General features: G+C 49.2%; 6 protein-coding genes across 6 annotated transcripts; 5 read left to right on the forward strand and 1 right to left on the reverse strand.

Moving 5' to 3' along the window:
- Nucleotides 1-2,651: 2,651 nt before the first annotated feature.
- Nucleotides 2,652-5,039, forward strand: TGAM01_v202037 (glycosyl hydrolase family 3 N terminal domain-containing protein; the record flags this gene model as incomplete). Its single annotated transcript, XM_018800268.1, has 1 exon — nt 2,652-5,039. The coding sequence occupies one exon, from the start codon at nt 2,652-2,654 to the stop codon at nt 5,037-5,039; it is 2,388 nt and encodes a 795-aa protein (XP_018666410.1).
- Nucleotides 5,040-6,736: 1,697 nt separating this feature from the next.
- TGAM01_v202038 (beta-glucosidase 1) lies at nt 6,737-9,115 on the forward strand (the record flags this gene model as incomplete). The annotated part of the gene is made up of 3 exons (XM_024548905.1): nt 6,737-6,797; nt 6,887-8,617; nt 8,706-9,115. The coding sequence occupies 3 exons, from the start codon at nt 6,737-6,739 to the stop codon at nt 9,113-9,115; spliced, it is 2,202 nt and encodes a 733-aa protein (XP_024406308.1).
- Nucleotides 9,116-10,390: 1,275 nt separating this feature from the next.
- On the reverse strand, nt 10,391-11,833 carry TGAM01_v202039 (hypothetical protein; the record flags this gene model as incomplete). The annotated part of the gene is made up of 1 exon (XM_018800270.1): nt 10,391-11,833. The coding sequence occupies one exon, from the start codon at nt 11,831-11,833 to the stop codon at nt 10,391-10,393; it is 1,443 nt and encodes a 480-aa protein (XP_018666412.1).
- A 1,202-nt stretch (nt 11,834-13,035) lies between these two features.
- Nucleotides 13,036-15,243, forward strand: TGAM01_v202040 (hypothetical protein; the record flags this gene model as incomplete). The annotated part of the gene is made up of 1 exon (XM_018800271.2): nt 13,036-15,243. One exon carries the CDS (start codon nt 13,036-13,038, stop codon nt 15,241-15,243), a length of 2,208 nt encoding a protein of 735 aa, XP_018666413.2.
- A 2,206-nt stretch (nt 15,244-17,449) lies between these two features.
- TGAM01_v202041 (polygalacturonase) lies at nt 17,450-18,667 on the forward strand (the record flags this gene model as incomplete). The annotated part of the gene is made up of 1 exon (XM_018800272.1): nt 17,450-18,667. The coding sequence occupies one exon, from the start codon at nt 17,450-17,452 to the stop codon at nt 18,665-18,667; it is 1,218 nt and encodes a 405-aa protein (XP_018666414.1).
- Nucleotides 18,668-19,519: 852 nt separating this feature from the next.
- TGAM01_v202042 (hypothetical protein) lies at nt 19,520-21,342 on the forward strand (the record flags this gene model as incomplete). The annotated part of the gene is made up of 6 exons (XM_018800273.2): nt 19,520-19,609; nt 19,671-19,757; nt 19,822-20,537; nt 20,622-20,710; nt 20,782-20,938; nt 20,997-21,342. The coding sequence occupies 6 exons, from the start codon at nt 19,520-19,522 to the stop codon at nt 21,340-21,342; spliced, it is 1,485 nt and encodes a 494-aa protein (XP_018666415.2).
- Between the last annotated feature and the right edge of the window lie 45 nt (nt 21,343-21,387).

Consider the following 21,387-nt stretch of genomic DNA (forward strand, 5'->3'; position numbering starts at 1 on the left):
AGTCTCTGCACAAGGCCGGTCTCTTGCCGTATCATCTCGATTTCGCTGAACATAGATTCTAAGATAGGCTGTAAAAAGCACTAAAATGATCGATGAAACTTGGGGACATGTTCTGTTGTAACCCGTCGTGTTCATGCAAGTCTAACGTATTACATAATTTACCGAGATTGGGCCAAGAGGTTGAGTCTATAAGGAAGCATCAAACAACGTTTATATGTATTGATTGCCTGAAAACGAGTGGGGGATCTTAAAAAAAATTGGTGCATGCTGTTTATTCTTGATTAGGGTTGTATACGCGCTAAGCCGCCGTTTCTATCTTGCCATCTACCTCACGTACGCTCGCCTTGATGAGGAAAATGCAATGCCCTGATTTGTGTTCAAAGTCGATTCAACGGCCGATTGCCTGCATTGCTCGACAATCTCCGCTCTGCCAGGGTCATAAAGAGCTGCGCAGCTTGAAATAGCTTATAACATCGATGCAATATACATACCACTTAGCTGATAAAAGTGCATGAGGCTTACGGCTTGATTATTGATTGAATGACCGGCTGCTACAAGGCATTTTTCTAGGTGTATACTCTATCCGAGTAATTGACAACAGCCATTGTTCTCCAGATTCAATGACCCCAAATTCGACACTGAATGGACCAAAAGAGCACAAATCTGCGCTGGGCTTTCAAGTGTAGGGTACTTGCAGCTCTAACAATTTTGCTATATTATCTGCTATTATGCGCAAAGTGCCTATATAGAGCACCTTGTGACTGCTACCAAAGCAAATTCAAGTCCCAACCGACAGACCCAGATTTGCACCGCCAATGATCAATCGGTGGAATGACAGCCCATCCCATCTTGGCGCCAATGCGGGCTGCAAAACTAAAGGTCCCAGCCCAGGAACAATTCAGCCGGCGCCCCAGATCGCATGGACCAGAAATGGAAAGGCGCGCTGAAAGTGGCATTCGGCCCGGCGGGGAACCCCAAGCCACAGATCCGCATCTTATGTGGGTTGACTTGTCAAGTTGGAGTTTTCCGTATGTCCGTCTTGGTATCAGCCCAGGGCTCAGGCACAAGTTTGTCTGGGCCGGAAGAGAAAGGCGGCATTGGAGCAAAGTCTGGTATTGGCATTAGTTGCTTGGAGTAACTAGTTTGGCTTGGCCGCATGTTGTTTAACATTAACCATTACCCGGATGAGAATCCTCCACAGCGTATGAGGGGAAGTCCAACGCTATTGGTATTACTCTGCGCATAAAATGGGCAAATGGAAGGGCTGGAGGTACTTTTGACGGTCTAGATGGGTTGGCGAGGCTGGAAAGCAATAATCTGTAGACTCTGGGCCAGCACATTGCAGGGAAGGATCAGGGATTGAAGGAGCAGGGGACATGTTGACCGCAAGTAGGATTATTCCGCCTTGTTGTCATAGGTTGGTACTTTAGCCGGAGAGGCGAGGCTGGATGTTGTTATGATCCCATGTCAGGGCTTACCTAAGTATTGATTGAGAATAGTCCCGGATGATACGGAGCTGCAGAAGTTGAGTTGCTAGTTTCTTGACTGATTTCCAGTCTTCTGGTTGAACTTGGTGATCACTGCTTCTAGACTTGCACGACACCTGGACGCTTCAGCTCTTCGTCAAGGTAATGCAATAAGGGTGCATCGTATGAAACCATACCACGTTTTTCTCCACTCATTTACAAACTTTGAATCTATTTATGACTTGTAGTGAACAGGATGCGGGGAAAGCCGCCTTTTGATAAATTGAAGTTTTGAAAACTGAATCAAAATACTCAAAGAGCAACGAAACAAACATCATCTAACAAACAAGGTCAATTGATACTAACAAGAAGCTGCTTGCTTCTCTATCTAGCAGAGTACTAATACTTTGTGAAGTCGAATCATCATGGACCTGCAACGACTATTTCCATACTCAAAACTGTGTATTTCATCCTCCTCCATTACGTGATACCATCGCCACGAAAAGCAGAGTAGCATTATTACTCCGCACTTTCCCCAGGCTGACCACACGGTTACTCTCGCTTCTGGCGTGATCGCAATCCCAGCACCTCCAGAATAACCTGCTTCTTCCCCGCTTTTGTCTACTTAGCCGGTAAAACCAGCAATATCATCAAAAGAGGACCTCTCGGAAGTACTGGCTAAAAAGAAAAAGCAACAAAAATCTACACGTAAACGATGCAAGGTCCGGCTATTCATTCATCAGAAATGCTGATCGGCAAGGAAACATGGGCCACAGCTGTCAAACCACACTAAAACAAACAAATTAGTTTTAGCACGGCAAAGACAGAAATTAGCTAGAGAAAAAAGCCAAGCCTTCCCGTCTTTTGCCCGTCAACAAAATAATCATCACCCCGTCATTCCACTCTTCTCCATATTCAGGCTAAATGGCAAGAGATGCCGACAAAGTCCTCGGTGGAGAAACATGTCCGTTTGTGGAGTCTTGCCTCCCGGCCAAGAAACTGGGGTAGCATCACGTTCCGTATGGGGTAATAAGCTACAGCCATGTGTAGCTGCAGGGTGTGCAGCATCGTCATAGCCCATACCGCCAATTCGAATAAATATCGAGCTGTTCCTGAAATTTTTTGAAAATCTGGAGAACCATGAGCTATTGAAGGATCTCGGTTGGAAAGAAAAAATCATTCACTATGATTTCCAACGCAGCTCTCATCGCCGCTCTGACGGCCCTTCTGCCCAGCACCGCCCTGGCGCAAAACAACCAGACCTACGCAAACTACTCTTCTCAGGGCCAGCCTGATCTCTTCCCCCAGACGCTGGCCACGCTCGAGCTGTCGTTCCCCGACTGTGACCACGGCCCGCTCAAGAACAACCTCGTCTGTGACAGCACGGCTGGCTATGCCGAGCGAGCACAGGCGCTGATTTCGCTCTTCACGCTCGAGGAGTTGATTCTCAACACCCAGAACTCGGCTCCCGGTGTTCCTCGCCTGGGGCTTCCCAACTACCAGGTCTGGAATGAGGCTCTCCACGGCCTGGACCGCGCCAACTTTGCCACAAAGGGCGGCGAATTCGAATGGGGAACCTCCTTCCCCATGCCGATTCTGTCAATGGCAGCTCTCAACCGCACATTGATCCACCAGATTGCAGACATCATTTCAACCCAGGCCCGTGCCTTTAGCAACAGCGGCCGCTACGGTCTTGATGTCTACGCCCCCAACATCAACGGCTTCCGAAGCCCCCTCTGGGGCCGTGGCCAAGAGACTCCCGGCGAAGACGCAAACGTCCTGACGTCTGCCTACACATACGAGTACATCACGGGTATTCAGGGCGGTGTTGACCCCGAGAACCTCAAGATTGCCGCCACGGCGAAGCATTTTGCCGGCTACGATCTGGAGAACTACAACAACCAGTCTCGTCTGGGCTTCGACGCCATCATCACCCAGCAGGACCTCTCCGAGTACTATACCCCTCAGTTCCTGGCTGCATCGCGCTACGCAAAGTCCCACAGCTTCATGTGCGCCTACAACTCCGTCAACGGAGTTCCCAGCTGCTCAAATAGCTTCTTCCTTCAGACTCTCCTGCGCGAGAGCTGGGGCTTCCCCGAGTACGGCTACGTCTCATCCGACTGTGATGCCATCTACAACGTGTGGAACCCTCACAACTACGCCAACAGCCAGTCATCCGCTGCCGCCGACAGCTTGAGGGCTGGTACCGATATTGACTGCGGCCAGACCTACCCCTGGCACTTGAACGAGTCCTTTGTGGCCGGCAAAGTCTCCCGCGGCGAGATTGAGCGCTCCGTCACTCGTCTGTACGCCAACCTGGTCCGTCTCGGATACTTTGACAAGAAGAACGAGTACCGCTCCCTCGGCTGGAAGGACGTTGTCAAGACTGACGCCTGGAACATCTCCTACGAAGCTGCTGTCGAGGGTATTGTGCTGCTCAAGAACGACGGCACTCTGCCCCTGTCCAAGAAGGTCCGCAGCATTGCTCTGATCGGACCTTGGGTCAACGCCACCGAGCAGCTGCAAGGAAACTACTTTGGTCCTGCGCCATACCTCATCAGCCCTCTGCAAGCTGCCAAGGAGGCTGGCTACGAGGTCAACTACGAGCTCGGAACAGGCATCAACAACCAGACCACCGCCGGTTTCGCCAAGGCTATTGCTGCCGCCAAGAAGTCCGATGCCATCATCTTCATCGGAGGCATTGACAACACCATTGAGCAAGAGGGTGCTGATCGTACCGACATTGCTTGGCCCGGCAACCAGCTTGATCTGATTAAGCAGCTCAGTGAAGTCGGCAAGCCTCTCGTCGTTCTCCAGATGGGCGGTGGCCAGGTCGACTCATCCTCCATCAAGAGCAACAAGAAGGTCAACTCACTCGTCTGGGGTGGATACCCCGGCCAGTCTGGAGGCTATGCCCTCTTCGATATCCTGTCCGGCAAGCGTGCTCCCGCTGGTCGTCTGGTCTCGACCCAGTACCCGGCCGATTACGTTCACCAGTTTGCTCAGAACGACATGAACCTTCGCCCCGATGGAAAGAAGAACCCCGGACAGACCTACATCTGGTACACTGGCAAGCCCGTCTACCAGTTCGGTGATGGTCTCTTCTACACCACCTTCAAGGAGAGCCTCGGCAAGCACTCGACCCTCAAGTTCAATGCTTCACAGATCCTTGGAGCTGCCCACCCTGGAAACACCTACAGTGAACAGACCCCAGTCTTCACCTTCACTGCCAACATCCAGAACTCTGGCAAGACAGCCTCTCCCTACTCCGCCATGGCGTTTGTCCGCACCAGCAACGCCGGTCCTAAGCCGTACCCCAACAAGTGGCTCGTTGGATTTGACAGACTTGCCACCATCAAGCCCGGCCATTCCTCCACCCTCAGCATCCCCATTCCTCTCAACGCTCTTTCCCGAGTCGACACTAATGGCAACAAGATTGTCTACCCTGGCAAGTATGAGCTTGTTTTGAACACGGACGAGTCTGTCAAGCTGGAGTTTGAGCTTGTGGGCGATGAGGTGACGCTCGAGAACTGGCCGCTTGAGGAGCAGCAGATTAAGGCCTCTTCCGCATAATTTTTAATTCAATGATTTGGTCATGATGGAACGGTAGTAATGATGAATAAAAACCTTGTATTTGCTTACATGAACTCGTTTCTCCGATGCACGTGAATTCTGGCTAATGTGTCCTGTGCCCTGTAATATGAACTTTGTATATGTCCGAGGCGATCTCTGGTGGCGGACATTGACCGGCGACCATGTATCGAAATGACCATGTACATGTACAAGTGAATGATTATAAACGTGCCTTGTGCGGCATCTGTAAACGTTATATGAAACCTTAATCATGAGTGCATTGCGAGCAGTGAGATGCCGTGTACCTGCTCTGTAATGCGACTTTTGCCTGCACCTAGCCAGGACATTTCCCATTTAAGCGGATCGACAGAGCGCTACCACGATGCATTCATGCTAATGCGCAGCCATTTATGCTGATAGAGCGGCGTATTTGCTAATAGACTGTCATTCATGCTATTTCAGAATCCGCCATCAGCATCAATTAACCATAAATCACATGCAATCCTATTCATAACTTGGCAATCGCATCATTGGCAGCCATTGGCCAATCCGGGCAGCCAAGTCGTGTCAAGGTGACGATCATGCGCGGTTTGACGGCTGCTCTCTGGAAAAACTCGAGGCCAAGCTCATTAGCTCAATTCTTGTTGACATTTTCTTGACAATTAGAGTTGCATTCAGAGAGCACGAAATCCAGGTGACCTTCTTCTTTGGTAGTAGCGGCTGATGCCGAACGAACACTTGCCTCTTGAAGCATCACCAGAATCGCGCCATGTCCCTTGGCTGTTGTTCTTCTCTTGGCTTTTCGTGCAAAATTGTTGGTCAAGAAGCCGTCCGGCAGTTGTCTCGTTGGCAAAAGCTTGGTTGCAATAAGTCGCTGATGACCCTGATCAACCACACTCCGCAGCCGACGACATTGAGATAAGCGTCTGACCAAGAAGCTCCGAGGCCACAGCCGTTAGTTTAGCCAGCTAGAAGCAGAAGCCAGCTAGAAGCAAAATAAGCCTTCATCAAGCCTCTGACCCACTAAGGCTGGGCGGTGGAGAATACCTAATCGCGGCACTCACTTAAGCTTGCAGAGCAAATATTCGTGTATTGGCTTTGGACCTGGATGTTCTCATTTAATAATCATCGCTATCATCGGCCTTTCGCTATTCAAGGCGAAATGTAACCTTCCTTTGCGACGACTCCGAATACAGCATCTTCTGTTTGCAGTAACGCATCAGCGCCGCGATGCCCCGCAAGCGGTCTGCGAAAAAAATAGGGCCCGCAAAATGAATATACACCTACATTAGGGTAGTATGAGCACAGCTGCCAGAACAATAGCGCGAATATTATGTGCGTGAGGAGTATTTTTGTGTGCCGACCGTTGGCAAATTGCCTCTATCTTGTAGACCGCTTGCGCCGTCAAAGTCCTGACTATGGCAATTTGCCGGTACTCTATACAGGCATATAAGTGTGGGTGGTATTGGAACGACTAGGTTTCTCCGCAATGTTGCCGAGCCGGTGATCGTCCCTGTAACGTATCCGGGCCGTTGACGCCTCGACTAAAAGCTAATGAGGCAGAATGAGAGCGGAAAACTTGGCAAGGCCGGGATGGAAATCATATAAATAGGAGGGAGGGAGGTGGCTTTCCGGTATTCGCCTTGGGAGCATATGTGCATCTTTCTTCGTCTCATTGTGTTTGATCCCGCGGAACAATGCTTTACACAGCCGTAGCGGCGTTGGCCATTGCCACAACGCCCTTTGTAAGGGCAGGGAGTGAGTACACCCAGAGGCTGAGACATGCTGTGATTAATAGCTGAGACATCCTGGGTTAAGTATGGCATGATGCTAAAGTATATGTGCAGACGCAGTCACTCCTCCAGCAGGCTCTCCTTGGGCCACCGCATATTCCAAAGCTCAGACGGCATTGGCCAAGCTCTCGCTCCAGGACAAAGTCGGCATCGTGACTGGCGTTGGCTGGAACAGGGGACCTTGCGTCGGAAATACATCTCCAGCGTCAAGCATCAGCTATCCTCAGCTGTGTCTCCAGGATTCACCACTGGGTATCCGGTTCTCAACGGGCAACACTGCTTTCACGCCAGGCGTCCAAGCCGCCTCAACATGGGACCTAGATTTAATCAACCAGCGCGGCCAGTTCATTGGCCAGGAGAATAAAGCCGCGGGCGTTCATGTTACTTTGGGGCCGGTGGCTGGACCGCTAGGGAAGACGCCACAGGGCGGCCGCAACTGGGAGGGCTTCAGTCCCGATCCATATCTCACTGGGCTGGCGATGGCTGCAACCATTGAGGGCATTCAGGGCGCCGGAGTGCAAGCAACAGCCAAGCACTACATCCTTAATGAGCAAGAGCTGAACCGGGAGAGCATGTCCAGTAACGCTGATGATCGCACCCTTCACGAGCTTTATGCGTGGCCCTTTGCCGACGCCGTAAACGCCAACGTGGCTGCCGTCATGTGCTCGTATAACCGAGTCAACAGCACCTATGCGTGCGAGGACACGTATACGCTGCAGACACTGCTGAAGAACCAGCTAGGATTCCCTGGATACGTCATGACTGACTGGAACGCGCAGCACTCGACCGTGCAGAGTGCGCTGGCAGGTCTCGATATGTCCATGCCTGGTACTGACTTCAACGGCGGCAGCGTGTACTGGGGATCGGCTCTGACCAATGCCGTGAACAGTAACCAGGTCCCTGTGAGCAGACTCAACGACATGGTGACGCGTATCCTTGCTGCGTGGTACTTGACGGGCCAAGATTCCGGCTTTCCATCAGTCAGCTTCAGCAGGAATGTCCAGGGAAGCCATAACACCAACGTACGATCCATTGCCAGAGATGGCATCGTGCTTCTCAAGAACACCGGTAACATTCTGCCACTGAAAACGCCATCGAGCATCGCCCTCATTGGATCAGCCACCATTGTCGGCGCCCACGCAAACAACTCAGCTTCCTGCTCTGACCATGGCTGCAACCTTGGTGCCCTGGGAATGGGATGGGGATCTGGTAGCGCCAACTACCCATACTTTGTGGCGCCTTACGACGCCATCAACACGAAGGCCTCTTCGATTGGCGCCAGACTGACTCTGAGCAACACTGACAACACCTCGGCTGGCGCATCTGCAGCAAGCGGCAAGGACGTTGCCATTGTTGTCATCACCGCAGACTCAGGCGAGGGCTACATCACTGTTGAGGGCAACGCAGGCGACCGAAACGATCTGAACGCGTGGCACAGCGGCACTGCTCTGGTCCAGGCCGTGGCAGCAGTCAACAGCAATGTCATCGTCGTTGTCCACTCTGTCGGCGCCATCAACCTGGAGCAGATTGTCGCTCTCTCTCAGGTAAAGGCCATTGTCTGGGCGGGTCTTCCCTCTCAGGAGAACGGCAATGCGCTGGTCGATATCTTGTGGGGAGCCGTCAGCCCGTCTGGCAAGCTGGTGTATACGATTGCAAAGAGCCCAAGCGACTATAACACGCGCATTTCGTCGGGCGATGACAACTTCAGCGAGGGGCTGTTTATCGACTACAAGCACTTTGACGACGCCGGCATCACGCCGCGATATGAGTTCGGCTTTGGACTATGTAAGTTTTGACCCGATGGAGAAGAGCAGCTGAAGAGCTGCGTAACACGACATAGCTGTTAGAAGAAAGTGACTGACAAATACCGCAGCTTACACAAACTTCACCTACTCCGGCCTTTCCATCACCTCCAACGCCAAGTCTGGACCAGCCACCGGCGCTGTGATTCCCGGCGGCCCCAGCGATCTTTTCCAGGACGTCGCCACCGTCACCGTGAGCATCAAGAACACTGGAGCCGTGACTGGTGCCGAGGTTGCCCAGCTGTACGTCACCTACCCGTCCTCTGCGCCCAGAACCCCCGTCAGGCAGCTCCGTGGCTTCGACAAGCTCAGCTTGACGGCTGGCCAGAGCGGAACCGCGACGTTCAACATTCGCAAGCGAGATCTGACCTACTGGAACGTGGCGTCGCAGCAGTGGGTGGTGCCGTCGGGGACCTTTGGCGTGAGCGTTGGAGCGAGCAGCAGAGATCTGCGGTTGACGGGAAGCTTCACGGTCTCATAAGGGACAGAAGTGCGGTGGATCTGGCGAGAGATGGCAAAAGCGTGGGGGCTGCAGTCTGATACCTGCGAGGATGGGATAGAAGGAGTGACAAAATGACATCAAATTCGTAAACCGAGACGGCAGTACATCGTGACAGGTTACACCAGTATATTGCGGTAGAACGAAGTTAATCCGATATTGACATGATTGCTGCCCGGGTCCTGAATCAATTGGTATACAGCGGTGCTAACTCCCCTGAGCATCTCATCTCCCATCCATGGTCTAATACAAGTCGCAAACTGATTTCTGCTGCTTCAAGTTACATCTTGACTGAAGTCTATTTTTGCCAGTCGGACTCGTTTTTTTCTCTCTCTTTTTGCTCTTTGTGCTTCTATCTGGCAAAACTCTACTCTAGTCAGCCGCTTCGAATCTGCTGATACTGCGTTCCTCATGATTGGAATACGTAGCGCGTCCCGTAGACAGCTATAGCAGGGAAGCTCTCCAATAGCGGCAAATGGCCAGAAACACAATCAGGGTTGGGTGGTGCATTCAGCCTGACATTTAGAAACTGACTAAAGAGGAGCTCACTATAGAGGCAACTAACGACGTTGTCACGAAAAAGTGAAAAATATCTACACTGCAGAACTGGAACCCGAGCTCTCAAATACACAAGTAGAGCTGCGGGAGGCTTCTTTGTCTTATTCCACAGCTAGGGTCAGTGTGCTCTTTGATTCTGGGACAGAATGGCGAACCTGTGCGACTTTAGAATGATTCAGTTGAGAAGAAATCCTCCTTAGCAAGCAACGGCTGTCTGCATCGATGGAACGGCGATATGTTTAACGAATGAGTATTCATCCAGCGATACAAGCCCTACATCATGTGGTTGCCGACCCTGCCAAAGATTTAGTTTGAAGATATGAACAAACTCCAGCATCTAATCGGGACGGACGATGAAACTAGGCGGGTTGCTGCCACCTACTGCCACCTACTGCCACCTGGTTCAAGCCGAGTCTATTACGCACTGTTGCGACACGTGTCATGTAACTACTCTGATGGGAGGTTTGTCTTTTGTGTTTGTGGGATATTTTTGGCATAATTCGTCAAATGAGGGAATGAGTGAATTATTGTGTGTGCTTGTGAGTTGGGGGATGGATTGGTTGGTGGAGGTACAGGTGTCGCATAATGTATGATGCATGTATGGAGGTGTGTGACAGAGCAAGAGCGTGAGTTTCTTTAAATAGCCGTGACTTCATAGCACTGTAGATCTCCATTGAATGCCCTGTGTCCTGAGTACACTTACTCTTCATCATCAGACCCAACACCAGATACACCACCTTCGCTCTCATTCTCCAGCTCAACTCCGTCCCTCAACACACTCATGATATGCCTCACCCAACTAGCCTCCATCAGGCTCTCCCACGCAAAACAATAAAAATCAAGGTCCCGCTCACTCTGCTGCCCCTCCCCCAAGAGACCCAATAGATGCAATCTCCGTTTATCCCAAAACGCCAGTCCAAACGGCCGATACGCGTCGAACCTTGCATTTGTTATAGGTAGCCCGTATCTCCCCTCTGTGAAGTGTCGGAGCATGGTGAGTGCGGGAGCTTCAATTTCGAGACTGGCTCTCGTTTGGCCGCGTAGAGAAGATTCGCTGAGTTTGGGGCTTTTGGCTCGTTTTCGGGCTTCGGGCGTGGGGGGCAGTTTGATGGTTTTGTGGCCGTGGTTGTACCAGATGCCGAAGCCTCCCCACATTGCTTCGCATGGATCTGGAAGAGGAGTTACTGGGTTGACGGATATTGCATCTGCAGGGAGTTTGGGTAGTTTGTAGAATGGTGTGCCTTTTGTTTGGATGCCGAGCTTTTCCAGATATGCCAATACAGATCGTATCTCTTCGGCAGCGCTGTTCATGGTTCCATCCTGAGCAAGGCCGTCTGTTGATGTCGGGAACGTCGTGTTGATGTCATCGTACGACCAGCCTGATGTACTGAAATTGTTAAACACAAAAGACCGCACGTCTCCCACCAACTGAATGAGCCACATGGCGCGCGTAACACGCATCTCTTCCACCCAACTAGCTGGTCCCGCGTCAACTACCGTGTAGGGCGTTCCAACGAAAACTTGGTGCCAAGCAGGTGTTTTATCGCCCGCGGGAGGGTTTGAACCTCTAACCTTGTAGAGAGGTAGGGGAGTTTGAGCATGTTGAGGTGCAAATACACTCGGGTTGTAGACTTGTGCGAGGTAGAACGATAGACATGCGTGTGTTAGAGCGGAAATGTGGTGAGCCGTTGCAACGACGGAACGAAGAATTGAGGCCGGTATATCAGAAGCGGTCAAACGATCGGGACCAAAATTCAAGCATGTTTTGTCTTTTACTATTCGAAGAGGCAGCTTGTGGTGTATAAATTGGTAACGCAACTCATTGCGGCTCTTGAACGGAAGAGAACCCGCTCTTGTGAGAATTACAGCACGGACAATGTCCTGGATTTTCGGCGGTAGGATGGAATTAGGGCTCGCAAAGATTTGTTCGATGATGTTGAGCGCTTGGTTGTTGAAGAGGCGAAGACAGCGAGGTGATGCAGTCAGAAGGTTCCACAGGGTATCAAGACCGGGAATATTGGCGATGATTTGAAAGAGTATTTTTTCCGGGAAATGTTCTATTTTTGGAGTGTTTTCTAGGTTGGAATTTGGGGGTGGTTGTGCTTCGAGGTTCAATTTGCGGCGTTTGATGCGTTCGGACATGATGAGATGGTTGAGTTAGATGAACGTGGCTGATGGAGTGGTTTGTTGATGAATTTCACGGATTTCGCGGGTGACGACCGGAGTTCTTCCAGTGGCCGGCTTATGCCACCCATCCTCGCCTCACTACATGTATCGCGACTCAGCGGTCTTTCAGGCGCTATGGCGCTGTATTTAGTGAGGTGCTATTTCCCTGACCACTCCATAGGTACTGCATGTAGTCATATACTTGATTTCCTTTATGACATCATCTATGGATCCATTTAATTCGAGTCACGATCTAATGTTTAATGCTTCGTAATTCTACATGGAACAGCTCTTTTCTTATTGCCTTCAGGCTCTATTATATATGTGTTTTTTTTTTTTTTTTTCGCTTTTCACACGATTCTGACCAAATCCCGTTTCCAGCCACCTGCTTCAAATCAGCCACTGCACTCTTCATGGTTGGATTGGCCTGTCCCATGACAGCTACATTAACGATCCTCTAATAAAGGCAAAAAGCCACAGCACCATCGGGTCCGCGTATCACTGGCGGTGATTTCACTGTGAACATGTACTATCTAGAGCGAACTGAACTTGAGCAAATAGTACATGTAGCTTGCCATTGTAAGCCAACGTCATCAAGGAAGGGTGAGAATCTACGCTACAGGATTGCAGGTTCTCAGAGATGCAAGCATAGCTGCGGGAGGCTTCAATGAAGATTGTGCATGCCAAGCCACAACTAGAGTGATTGTAGTTTCTGATTTTGGGACAGAATGATCAATTCAAGCGATTTGAGAATTTTTTTTCGTCGAGATGAAATCCTCCTCAGCAAGCAGGGGCTGCCTACATCGATGGAGCAGCGATAGAGTTCAGCAAATGAGTACATGTTGCTCTGTAAGAGTTGTTTGCTAGTCCATATAAGTCTTAATCTTGGCTCTGAGGGCTGTTGTTACTACTACCTATGTACCTATATATATCCTTATCCACTATGTATGTAGGTGTTTGCATAAGCCAATGCGATCTGGCCACGACATTATCCCCACTTCGAGTAACACCTTGCATGCATCATAGAAATTTCTGCCCATATCGCAGCAGAGTATTAACTTGGGTTCTTTTCTCTCTTCGTCGGCGACTTTTCATTAGATTATATATCTGGACCTGTAACCGTCTATTTATCAAACGCCTTTCAAATCATCTGGCCTTTCAAAAGCAGCAAGACTATCATGGACCAAAGATCTGATCTCCTGCAAGCAGCATCCGATGGAAATCTCAGGGTTTTCCAAGAACTTACAGAAGATGAAGACATCGATTACTATAAAGACCAAGATGGGAATACCCTCTTGTCAATAGCAGCGAGAAAGGGGCATACGGACCTTGTAAAGCTACTGCTTGCAAAGGATGCCAGACCAAGCATACGAAATCCGGAAGGCAAAACTCCGCTCGATTGCGCTGCCGAGAATGGTTATAAGGAGATAGTAGAGCTTCTACTCAACGATAAAAACTTTTTCAACTCCGAATTCCGAGAAGCAGTTTCTGAGACAGTATTGTCTGCTGCTGCAGGCGGACATGTCTCTCTCTTGAAACATCTGATCCAAACTTATAGTTATGACTTACAACATGAACAAGCTCAGATGATGTTTCACAGAGCTGCGGCAAGTGGCCACAAAGAAATTGTGAAGCTGTTGCTTGGAGGATATAATATCGAAATCAATGGGACAGACGACAGTGGCAACACTGCGCTGTATCTAGCCGTACAGGCCTGTCGTGAAGACGTGGTACGAGTGCTCCTTGAGAGACAGGATATCGATATACATGCATATTCTACAGGCGGATCGGCATTTAGTGCGGCTTTAGATTTGGGCCGTGATGATTTGGCTGAGATGCTGTATGCAAGTGACAGAGCCGGTAGGATAAACGGCCAGGGAGCATTGTATCACGCTACAAAGAAAGACGACACGAAGACAGTGAAGTGGCTGCTTTCAAAGGATGAAGTCGACTTCAATGCCACAATCAGCCCTTCGCTGTATTACACACCATTGCACTTAGCTTCAAGGAAGGATTGTACGGAAACCGCAAAGCTGCTGCTTGCGAGGAATGACATTATGGTTAATATTAAAGACAGCTTGGGAAACACACCATTGCATAAGGCCGCATACAAAGGCCACAGAGAAATGGTAAAGCTGCTGCTTGCGAGGAATGATATTGATATCAATGCTGAAAACAACTCTAAGGAAACACCATTGCATATGGCTGTGAGCAATGGTCATGCAGAAACAGTCAGGCTACTCCTTGAGAATAATGGGGCGAAAGGTTGCATTATAACATCTCTACTATCCGTTGCTGCGAAGAAAGGCTACACAAAAATAACTCAGTTACTCCTTACCAGGATTGAAAGTGGTATTAACTCTGAAATCGATGGTAGTAAAACGCTACTACATATAGCTGCAGAAAATGACCATAGAGATATGGTGAAGTGGCTCCTCGAGGCGGATGGCATCAATGTCAATGCTAAAACCAGCGATGATAAAACACCACTGTTCTTGGCTTTACAAAATGAGCATGAATTCATAACTGAGCTGCTAATCACCAGCGATGATCTTGATCTGAAAGCAACTGAGTTTCGCAGTGGTTACCTCATCAATCAGGCTGCAGAGATGCGGTGGCATGATGTGATGAATCATGAGCTAGCTAGGGAATGTAATGAATATCCTAGCCGAACTCCATTAACGCGGTACTCCGAAAACGCCTATTTCGAAGCTTTGAAATATTTATTGGAAAGAGACGACATTGACGTAAACTCAATGGACAGCGAAGGTCGAACGCCGCTCTCACGGGCTGCAGAGAAAGGGCACGAGGAAGTCGTGGCGATGTTACTACATTACTGCGCTGACTGTAATTTCAAGGATAGCGATGGTCGAACACCGCTCGCGTGGGCTGCAGAAAACGAGCACAAGGGAATTGCGGAGCAACTCGTACCCCATGACACTGCAACGTTGCTCCTTTTAACAAGAGAGGGGAACAAGAGGGCGATAGACTTTATATTGTGCTACAAACCACTCAGCCTAGAGGAGAAAGACGATTACGGCCAAACTGCCTTGCATCTCGCCGTGTCATTGGGACATCAGGACATTGCAAGAGCTCTGATGTTACAAGGAGTTGACGTCAACTCCAAAGATGATAAAGAAAAGACGCCACTCCAGCTATCCATGCAACGCAGACACGGGGATGTCATTCAAGGATTACTGGCGTTCAAGGCTAACCCAGAGGGCATCACAGCCGAAGAGTGGCGCAAAGCATTTAAAAAGCAGAGTGAAGACATGATTCTATTGTCCAGAGGACTTGACGGTGAGCATTATGTCAATTTTCCCACGACAATCTTGACGGGCGACGCACAATTGCAAATGTCTGCTAAAATAAAGAGCCATCTGTAGTAAGTATCCACTTCAACCCAGTACATCTCTCCAGTAGATCACTAATGCTTCCCAGCTTGGTATCAGATGATTTGAATAGCTCAGTTTGGTCAATAATTCCATTTGACGTATTTTCTCAGACCCGACTGGAGCCTAATAAGCTGCAAATAACGCCCCCAATGGTCAATGGTAATAGCTTGGATTTCTCCATTTCTCTGCAGCTATCTATCAACAGTTACTTGTATGATCAACCCTTGGGCGCCATGGGTGCCATGGGTGATAATAAAGTGAGTAGAATAATATGGCGAAGTATGCGACCGAGAAATCCGAGCAAACCGTGGAACATAGTGGTATGCATTAGTACACTTCCAGGTGGCTCGATTCCAGAAGATGCTGTCGATATTTTTCGTCAATTCCTCGACCAAATTCAATCACAATGGCTGAAACTATGCCAGACGCTTGACAACCACTTGGCCAAAAGGGTAAATCTTTCTTAATTACACACTTATGCATATCATTTTGGAACGAAATTAACAAAAAGCCATGTAGCGTCTAGATCAGATGGAATACAAGGGAAAGAACCCAGAGATGATAGACTTCCTGGCAAAATATGCCCAAAATCTAGGCAACCTTCGTACTGATCTAGTTGGTCAGACTTCTGCAGCTGAGACATTCATAAGACGCTACTGTTCGAACTATAACGCAAATCATATTCCCAAAAGCCTACTTGAGCTTCTCAAGAACGATATTGAGCTTGACATAACCGAAAGGATTGCAGATTTGGACCAAACAGTTAGAGACCTCTTGAATATTGTGAGTGAAATAGTTAATATTACAATCGGATCATCTGTGTTTATTAAAATACAGGAATTCGCGTGGATTACAATCCACGAGACAAGAGTCTCAACCAAACTGGGTCAAAACGTTATGCTTCTTACGTATGTTAGCATTTTCTACCTCCCGCTAGGATTCTGCGCTGTAAGTTGTTATATGTCTATTTTTGCCTTTTCCTACCATTTATATCTGTAATTACTGCCTAGTATATTGACCGCAAACAAACAGGCACTCTGGGCAATCCCAGATATAACCGACGCAAGCACAAGAACGCCATTCATATTGACAGCAATAATTGTCTCTTTAATTACTTTAGTGATTACACTTAACATGGAGGGTATTGCTGGCTCCATACAACAAGGATATAATTCTTATGCCGCGTTTCGAAGAGAGAAAAGAAAGCCTCAAAACCCGGGGCTTCCCTGAGTTTCATCTTATATCTATTATTGTTATCTTTACAATGAGCAATAATTTGTACGAAAAGAACAGAAAGAGAGAAATAATATTTCTAGACGTGTTTTTTGTGAGCCAAACGTAGCAGCTCGACAGTGCCAATAGACTATCATTACCATTTTCATGGATACAATCGGACTCGATTGAGAAGTGTTGATGAACTCATCATTATGACCGCAAACTTTTGACAAAGGCTCAAAAGTCGAGCGAAAATCCCGACGGCACTATTTCTTTCTTCCCGTCTATCCCCAAGACTGCTTCAGTGCCGACTAAAGGCTTCAAATCAGCGTACAACGGAAAGACATCAACTGGCGTTGGGGTCGTGCGTCTGGCTAGGATTGAGGAAGACGGATAAGTTTCCTGCTATTGCTTGGCTCTATGCAGGGGGTCTTGTGAAGTGACGCCTTTCATCCTCTTTACAACTCGGTTGGCATTTTTCCCATTGAGATGGAATACAGATGAGTATACTGTAGTCTATGGGATATAATTGGTGCGCTACTGAATACATCGTCCACATTATACACGTGGCATCCTGGCATTACCCCAAATTCCCGAGTTGGTAAACCGGGGCTAATGCAGCCTCGGGAATCGTGGGCCGAAAGACGTTCTAAGAATGAGCGACCGGAGATGGATCTTGAAAAACCTTGAACAGCATGCCTGCTTTCAAAGGCCACTCCAGGTGTGTCATACCCAGAGGTGGATGTAACGCTACAGATCAAGCTATGGATAAATGCTGCGTGTTTGAGAGAAAGATTAACCCAAACAAATAGTTAGTGTTACACCAAGGCCTTGGTAGCGTATACTCGAAGTTTCAAGCACATTGTGCCAATTGCAAGCATATCATGTAGCACCTATAAAATATGACATGATGAATACCTACTTAGGTGCCTAGGCATTTAGGAATCATCAGCAGAAACTCTACTGTCATCTGCATCAAATCATGATTCTAGCAGCTGCTCTCGTGTTTGCGGCTATAGCAGCCAATGGTGCGACAGCGACGATATCGCAACCTCCCACCCTGGTGGTGAAGAGAGGCTCGACCTGCACTCCAGTTGCTGGACATTCCAGCTCCGTCGATGATACGCCGGCGATCCAGTCCGCCATCGCCAGTTGTCCAGCAGGAACTATCGTCATCCCCAAATCCACCACCTACTACATCAACACGGCATTCAGTTTCGCGGGCTGCTCTGGGTGCACTCTGCAGATCGAGGGCACGCTCCAGGCGACTTCCAACACCACTTACTGGGGAGGACGCCGCGCCATATTTCTCATGGATGGCATCACTGGGGCTACTGTGTATTCTGCCACAGGCACTGGCATCGTCGATGGAAACGGTCAGGCCGCCTGGGATCTGTTTGCAGCTAACTCATCGTACAAACGACCGACGCTCTTCTACATCAACTCCTCGAAGAATGTAAAGTTATCGAATCTCTATTTCAAGAGTGCCCCGAACGTCTTCCACTCGGTCACTGGTGGCTCCAGCAACGTCTCTTACTCGAACATTACCCTGTACGCCGTCAGTTCCAGCGCCAATGTCGCTCACAACACTGACGGCTGGGACATTGGCCAGTCGACGCATGTAACCATTGACGGCGCAACTGTCACCAACGACGACGATTGTGTCGCGCTTAAGCCAGGCTGTAGTTCTGCCACCGTCACAAACATCTCCTGCACAGGTAGCCACGGCATCTCCGTTGGTAGCCTAGGCAGCGGCGTAAACAGCAAAGACACGGTTCAAAACTGCCTTGTCAGCGGCGCAACCATGATCAACTCGGCCAAGGCGGCGGGTCTCAAGCTATATCCAGGGCCACCAGATCATGGCACGGCGGTCGTGTCCAACGTGACCTTTGAGAATTTCGTCTTGCAAAATACCGACTACGCTTTCCAGGTACAAGGCTGCTACGGCGAGGACGCGTCGTACTGTGAGACCAATCCCAGCACGGCGCAGATAGCGGGTGTGGTGGTTAGAAACTTTTCAGGCACAACGAGCACTCACTACTCGCCAAATGTCGCAAACATCGACTGCCCGGCTGCTGGGACATGTGGTCTGACTCTCAGCAACATCACTGTCACGCCGCCGAAAGGATCAGCCGTATTTCAATGTGCCAATACGCCGAGTACTCTTGGAGTGCCGTGCACTTCTGGTGCCAGTGGGTGATCTATGTGGGAAGCAGTGTTGCTCCAGTAGTTATTCATGGATAAATATTTTAAGCTTGCGACATATACAGTGCTTCAGAGCACTTGAAGATTGTACTGTTGGGTGTGACCATATGATTTGCCTGTGCTTATAAGCGGGGAGTAATGCAGATGTACAGATGTAGTTCATATAAAGTGCTGAAGAATTACAGCTGCACTGGGGGAAAGTTGGTTTACAAGTGATGTTGATCAAGTAATAACTGGTCATGTCGAATGAAAGGTTGCACACGCCGTTATGAAGCACAAAGAAACGAGTTGCATCGCCAAGCCGTTTCGGGGTATCATGGCCCGAGGACTTGGCAAGGGATTTAGCCGTGGGCTGGCGCTAGTAAACTACGGGTGTCAGTCTTTCTGTCCCTCAACAATTACCTGGTAAGCTAGAATCCATTGGCGGATTAATATCTGCAACCGATTTGAGCTGATATTATTGAGTTTAGAGCTGGCAAAGTCTTGATCCATGTAGGCTTCGATCAATGGATCATGTGCAATCGTCTAACCCTGGATTTACATTTAGCTCCTCCGTAGGCGCATAAGCCTTTTTGTCTCATCTTTCCTACATCTTATAATCTTAACTGCCCGTCCTTTGTTCGCTCTCAAATCGTCCACGCCTGTACTCCAGTGTCGCAGACTCTGTTTTGCATGTGCTTAAAGACTTTGTCAAATAGGTACAGCAAAGGAGAGGCTTCTGCGTTCGCACTGCCGCCAAGATGGTCTCCTCAAAGAGAATTTATAACTGGTGAGGACGCCTGCGATCGTTCGAACAGTATCCGATTGGCTCACTCCAAGCTCTAGGTACATTTCGCTGGTGGCAGCGATGTGCATGGTCCTCTATGGTTACGATGCCTCGGTCTTCAACTCTCTCCAGGGCTCAAACAATTGGCTGGCCTACTTTGATCTCGATCCCGTAAGTAGTCGAATGACTTGGCTGGCCGTTATGTTGCCTGACTAAATAACTTTTTGTATAGGATCAAGACACATATAGAATCGGTTTGATCAACACGGCATATACGATCGGTGCCATCGTTTCTGGCTTTTTCCTAGGCGGGCCCACTGTGAGTGCATTGACGCGCAGCCATTTGGGAACTATCTTGACTAACAATTGTGTACTGTATCTAGGCCGATTACTTGGGAAGACGATGGGGCATGTTTATTGGCTGTCTCTTCACCGTCATCGCTACCTTTATACAGGCCTTTTCTCCAAGACACAACCTCGGTTGTTTCATCGCCGGCCGTGTCCTTATTGGCATTGGCCAAGGCATGGCTCTGACTGCTGGGCCCGTCTATATAGGCGAGATGGCCCCGCCACAAATCCGCGGCGTTATCATGGCCTTTTGGCAGCTCTTCTACTCTGTTGGGTCCTTTATCGCATACTGGATCAACTATGCCTGCTCCCTCCACCGCAGTGCTCTTGGCGAATGGGATTGGAAGATGGTGGTCATCTTCCAGATCATGGTCCCTATAATCATCATGGTCCTACTGCCCTTTCAGCCCGAATCGCCACGTTGGCATATCCAAAAGCGCGGTGATGTCGACGCTGCCAAGGCGGCCCTCTCCAAGATTCGTGATACGGAACAAGAGGTTGATGACGAGGTCATGGCGATCCGAGAAGCGCTCGAGTACGAAAAGGAAGCCATCAGCCACAACTATGCCGCTTTGTTCAAGGATCCCTCAGTGCGCAAACGACTATACCTCGCGTTCATCATCAATGTTGGCCAGCAGCTTACCGGTCAAGGGACACTTAATAGCTACTCCACAGCCATCTATAAGAAGGTCTTTACATCAACTCAAACGATCAACCTTATCAACGCTCTTAACGCCACATTTGGAATCTTGTAAGCACCTCCTTCGTCTGCTTGTCTCCAATAAACAGTTTTCTGGAATGGTAAAGGGATATAGTGTCTAACCCTCTCTCACAGGTTCACGCTCAATGCAACATGGACAGCTGACCGGTTTGGTCGTCGCTGGCTGTTTATAGTTGGTGCTATCGGCATGGGCCTCTGCATGAGTAAGTGGCTATTCTCGGACTTGGCTGCCAGTAGCCCGCCTCCAGCTGCTATAATGCTAACGTGTGTCTAGTGATCGTCCCTGTCATCGGACAGACCACTCCTGACATTGATGGCACCAAGTCCAAATCTGTCGGTATATCTATTGTATTCCTGCTTTTCCTATTCATCTTCTTCTATAAGCCATCATGGGGCGCTACGACCTGGATCTGGACCTCTGAGATTTTTAGGTAAGGAGACATGCACCTTTCATCCGTCAAATAAACCAGTGCTAATGATTACTCCAAGTATGAATGTCCGCGCCCAGGCCATCGGAATGTGTTCGCAGATGCAGAATGTCGCCAATACCATTTTCCAGCAGTTCTTCCCAACCTTTCTGAAGAACGAGGGTCTCAAGTGCCTTTACTTCTTCATGGCTACGAACATCTTCCTCGCCACCTTTGTCTACTTCTTCATCCCCGAGACTAAGCAGATTCCACTTGAGGAGATTGACGTTCTTTTTGGCGGCGCCAACCACGTTGACAAGGGTGCTCAGATACTTGGCGTTCCCGACGGCCAGCGCAATGCCGAATATATTCCGGAGGAGCACAAAAATGGTACAGGTCGGGAGATTGTTGAACTTGATCGGATTTGACTGAGTCTTGTGACGACTAGAATGTCTCAATGCATGGGAGAAGAC

This window comes from Trichoderma gamsii (assembly GCF_001481775.2).
Source record: "Trichoderma gamsii strain T6085 chromosome Unknown Scaffold_5.2, whole genome shotgun sequence".
In the NCBI taxonomy this organism is placed as follows: domain Eukaryota; kingdom Fungi; phylum Ascomycota; class Sordariomycetes; order Hypocreales; family Hypocreaceae; genus Trichoderma; species Trichoderma gamsii.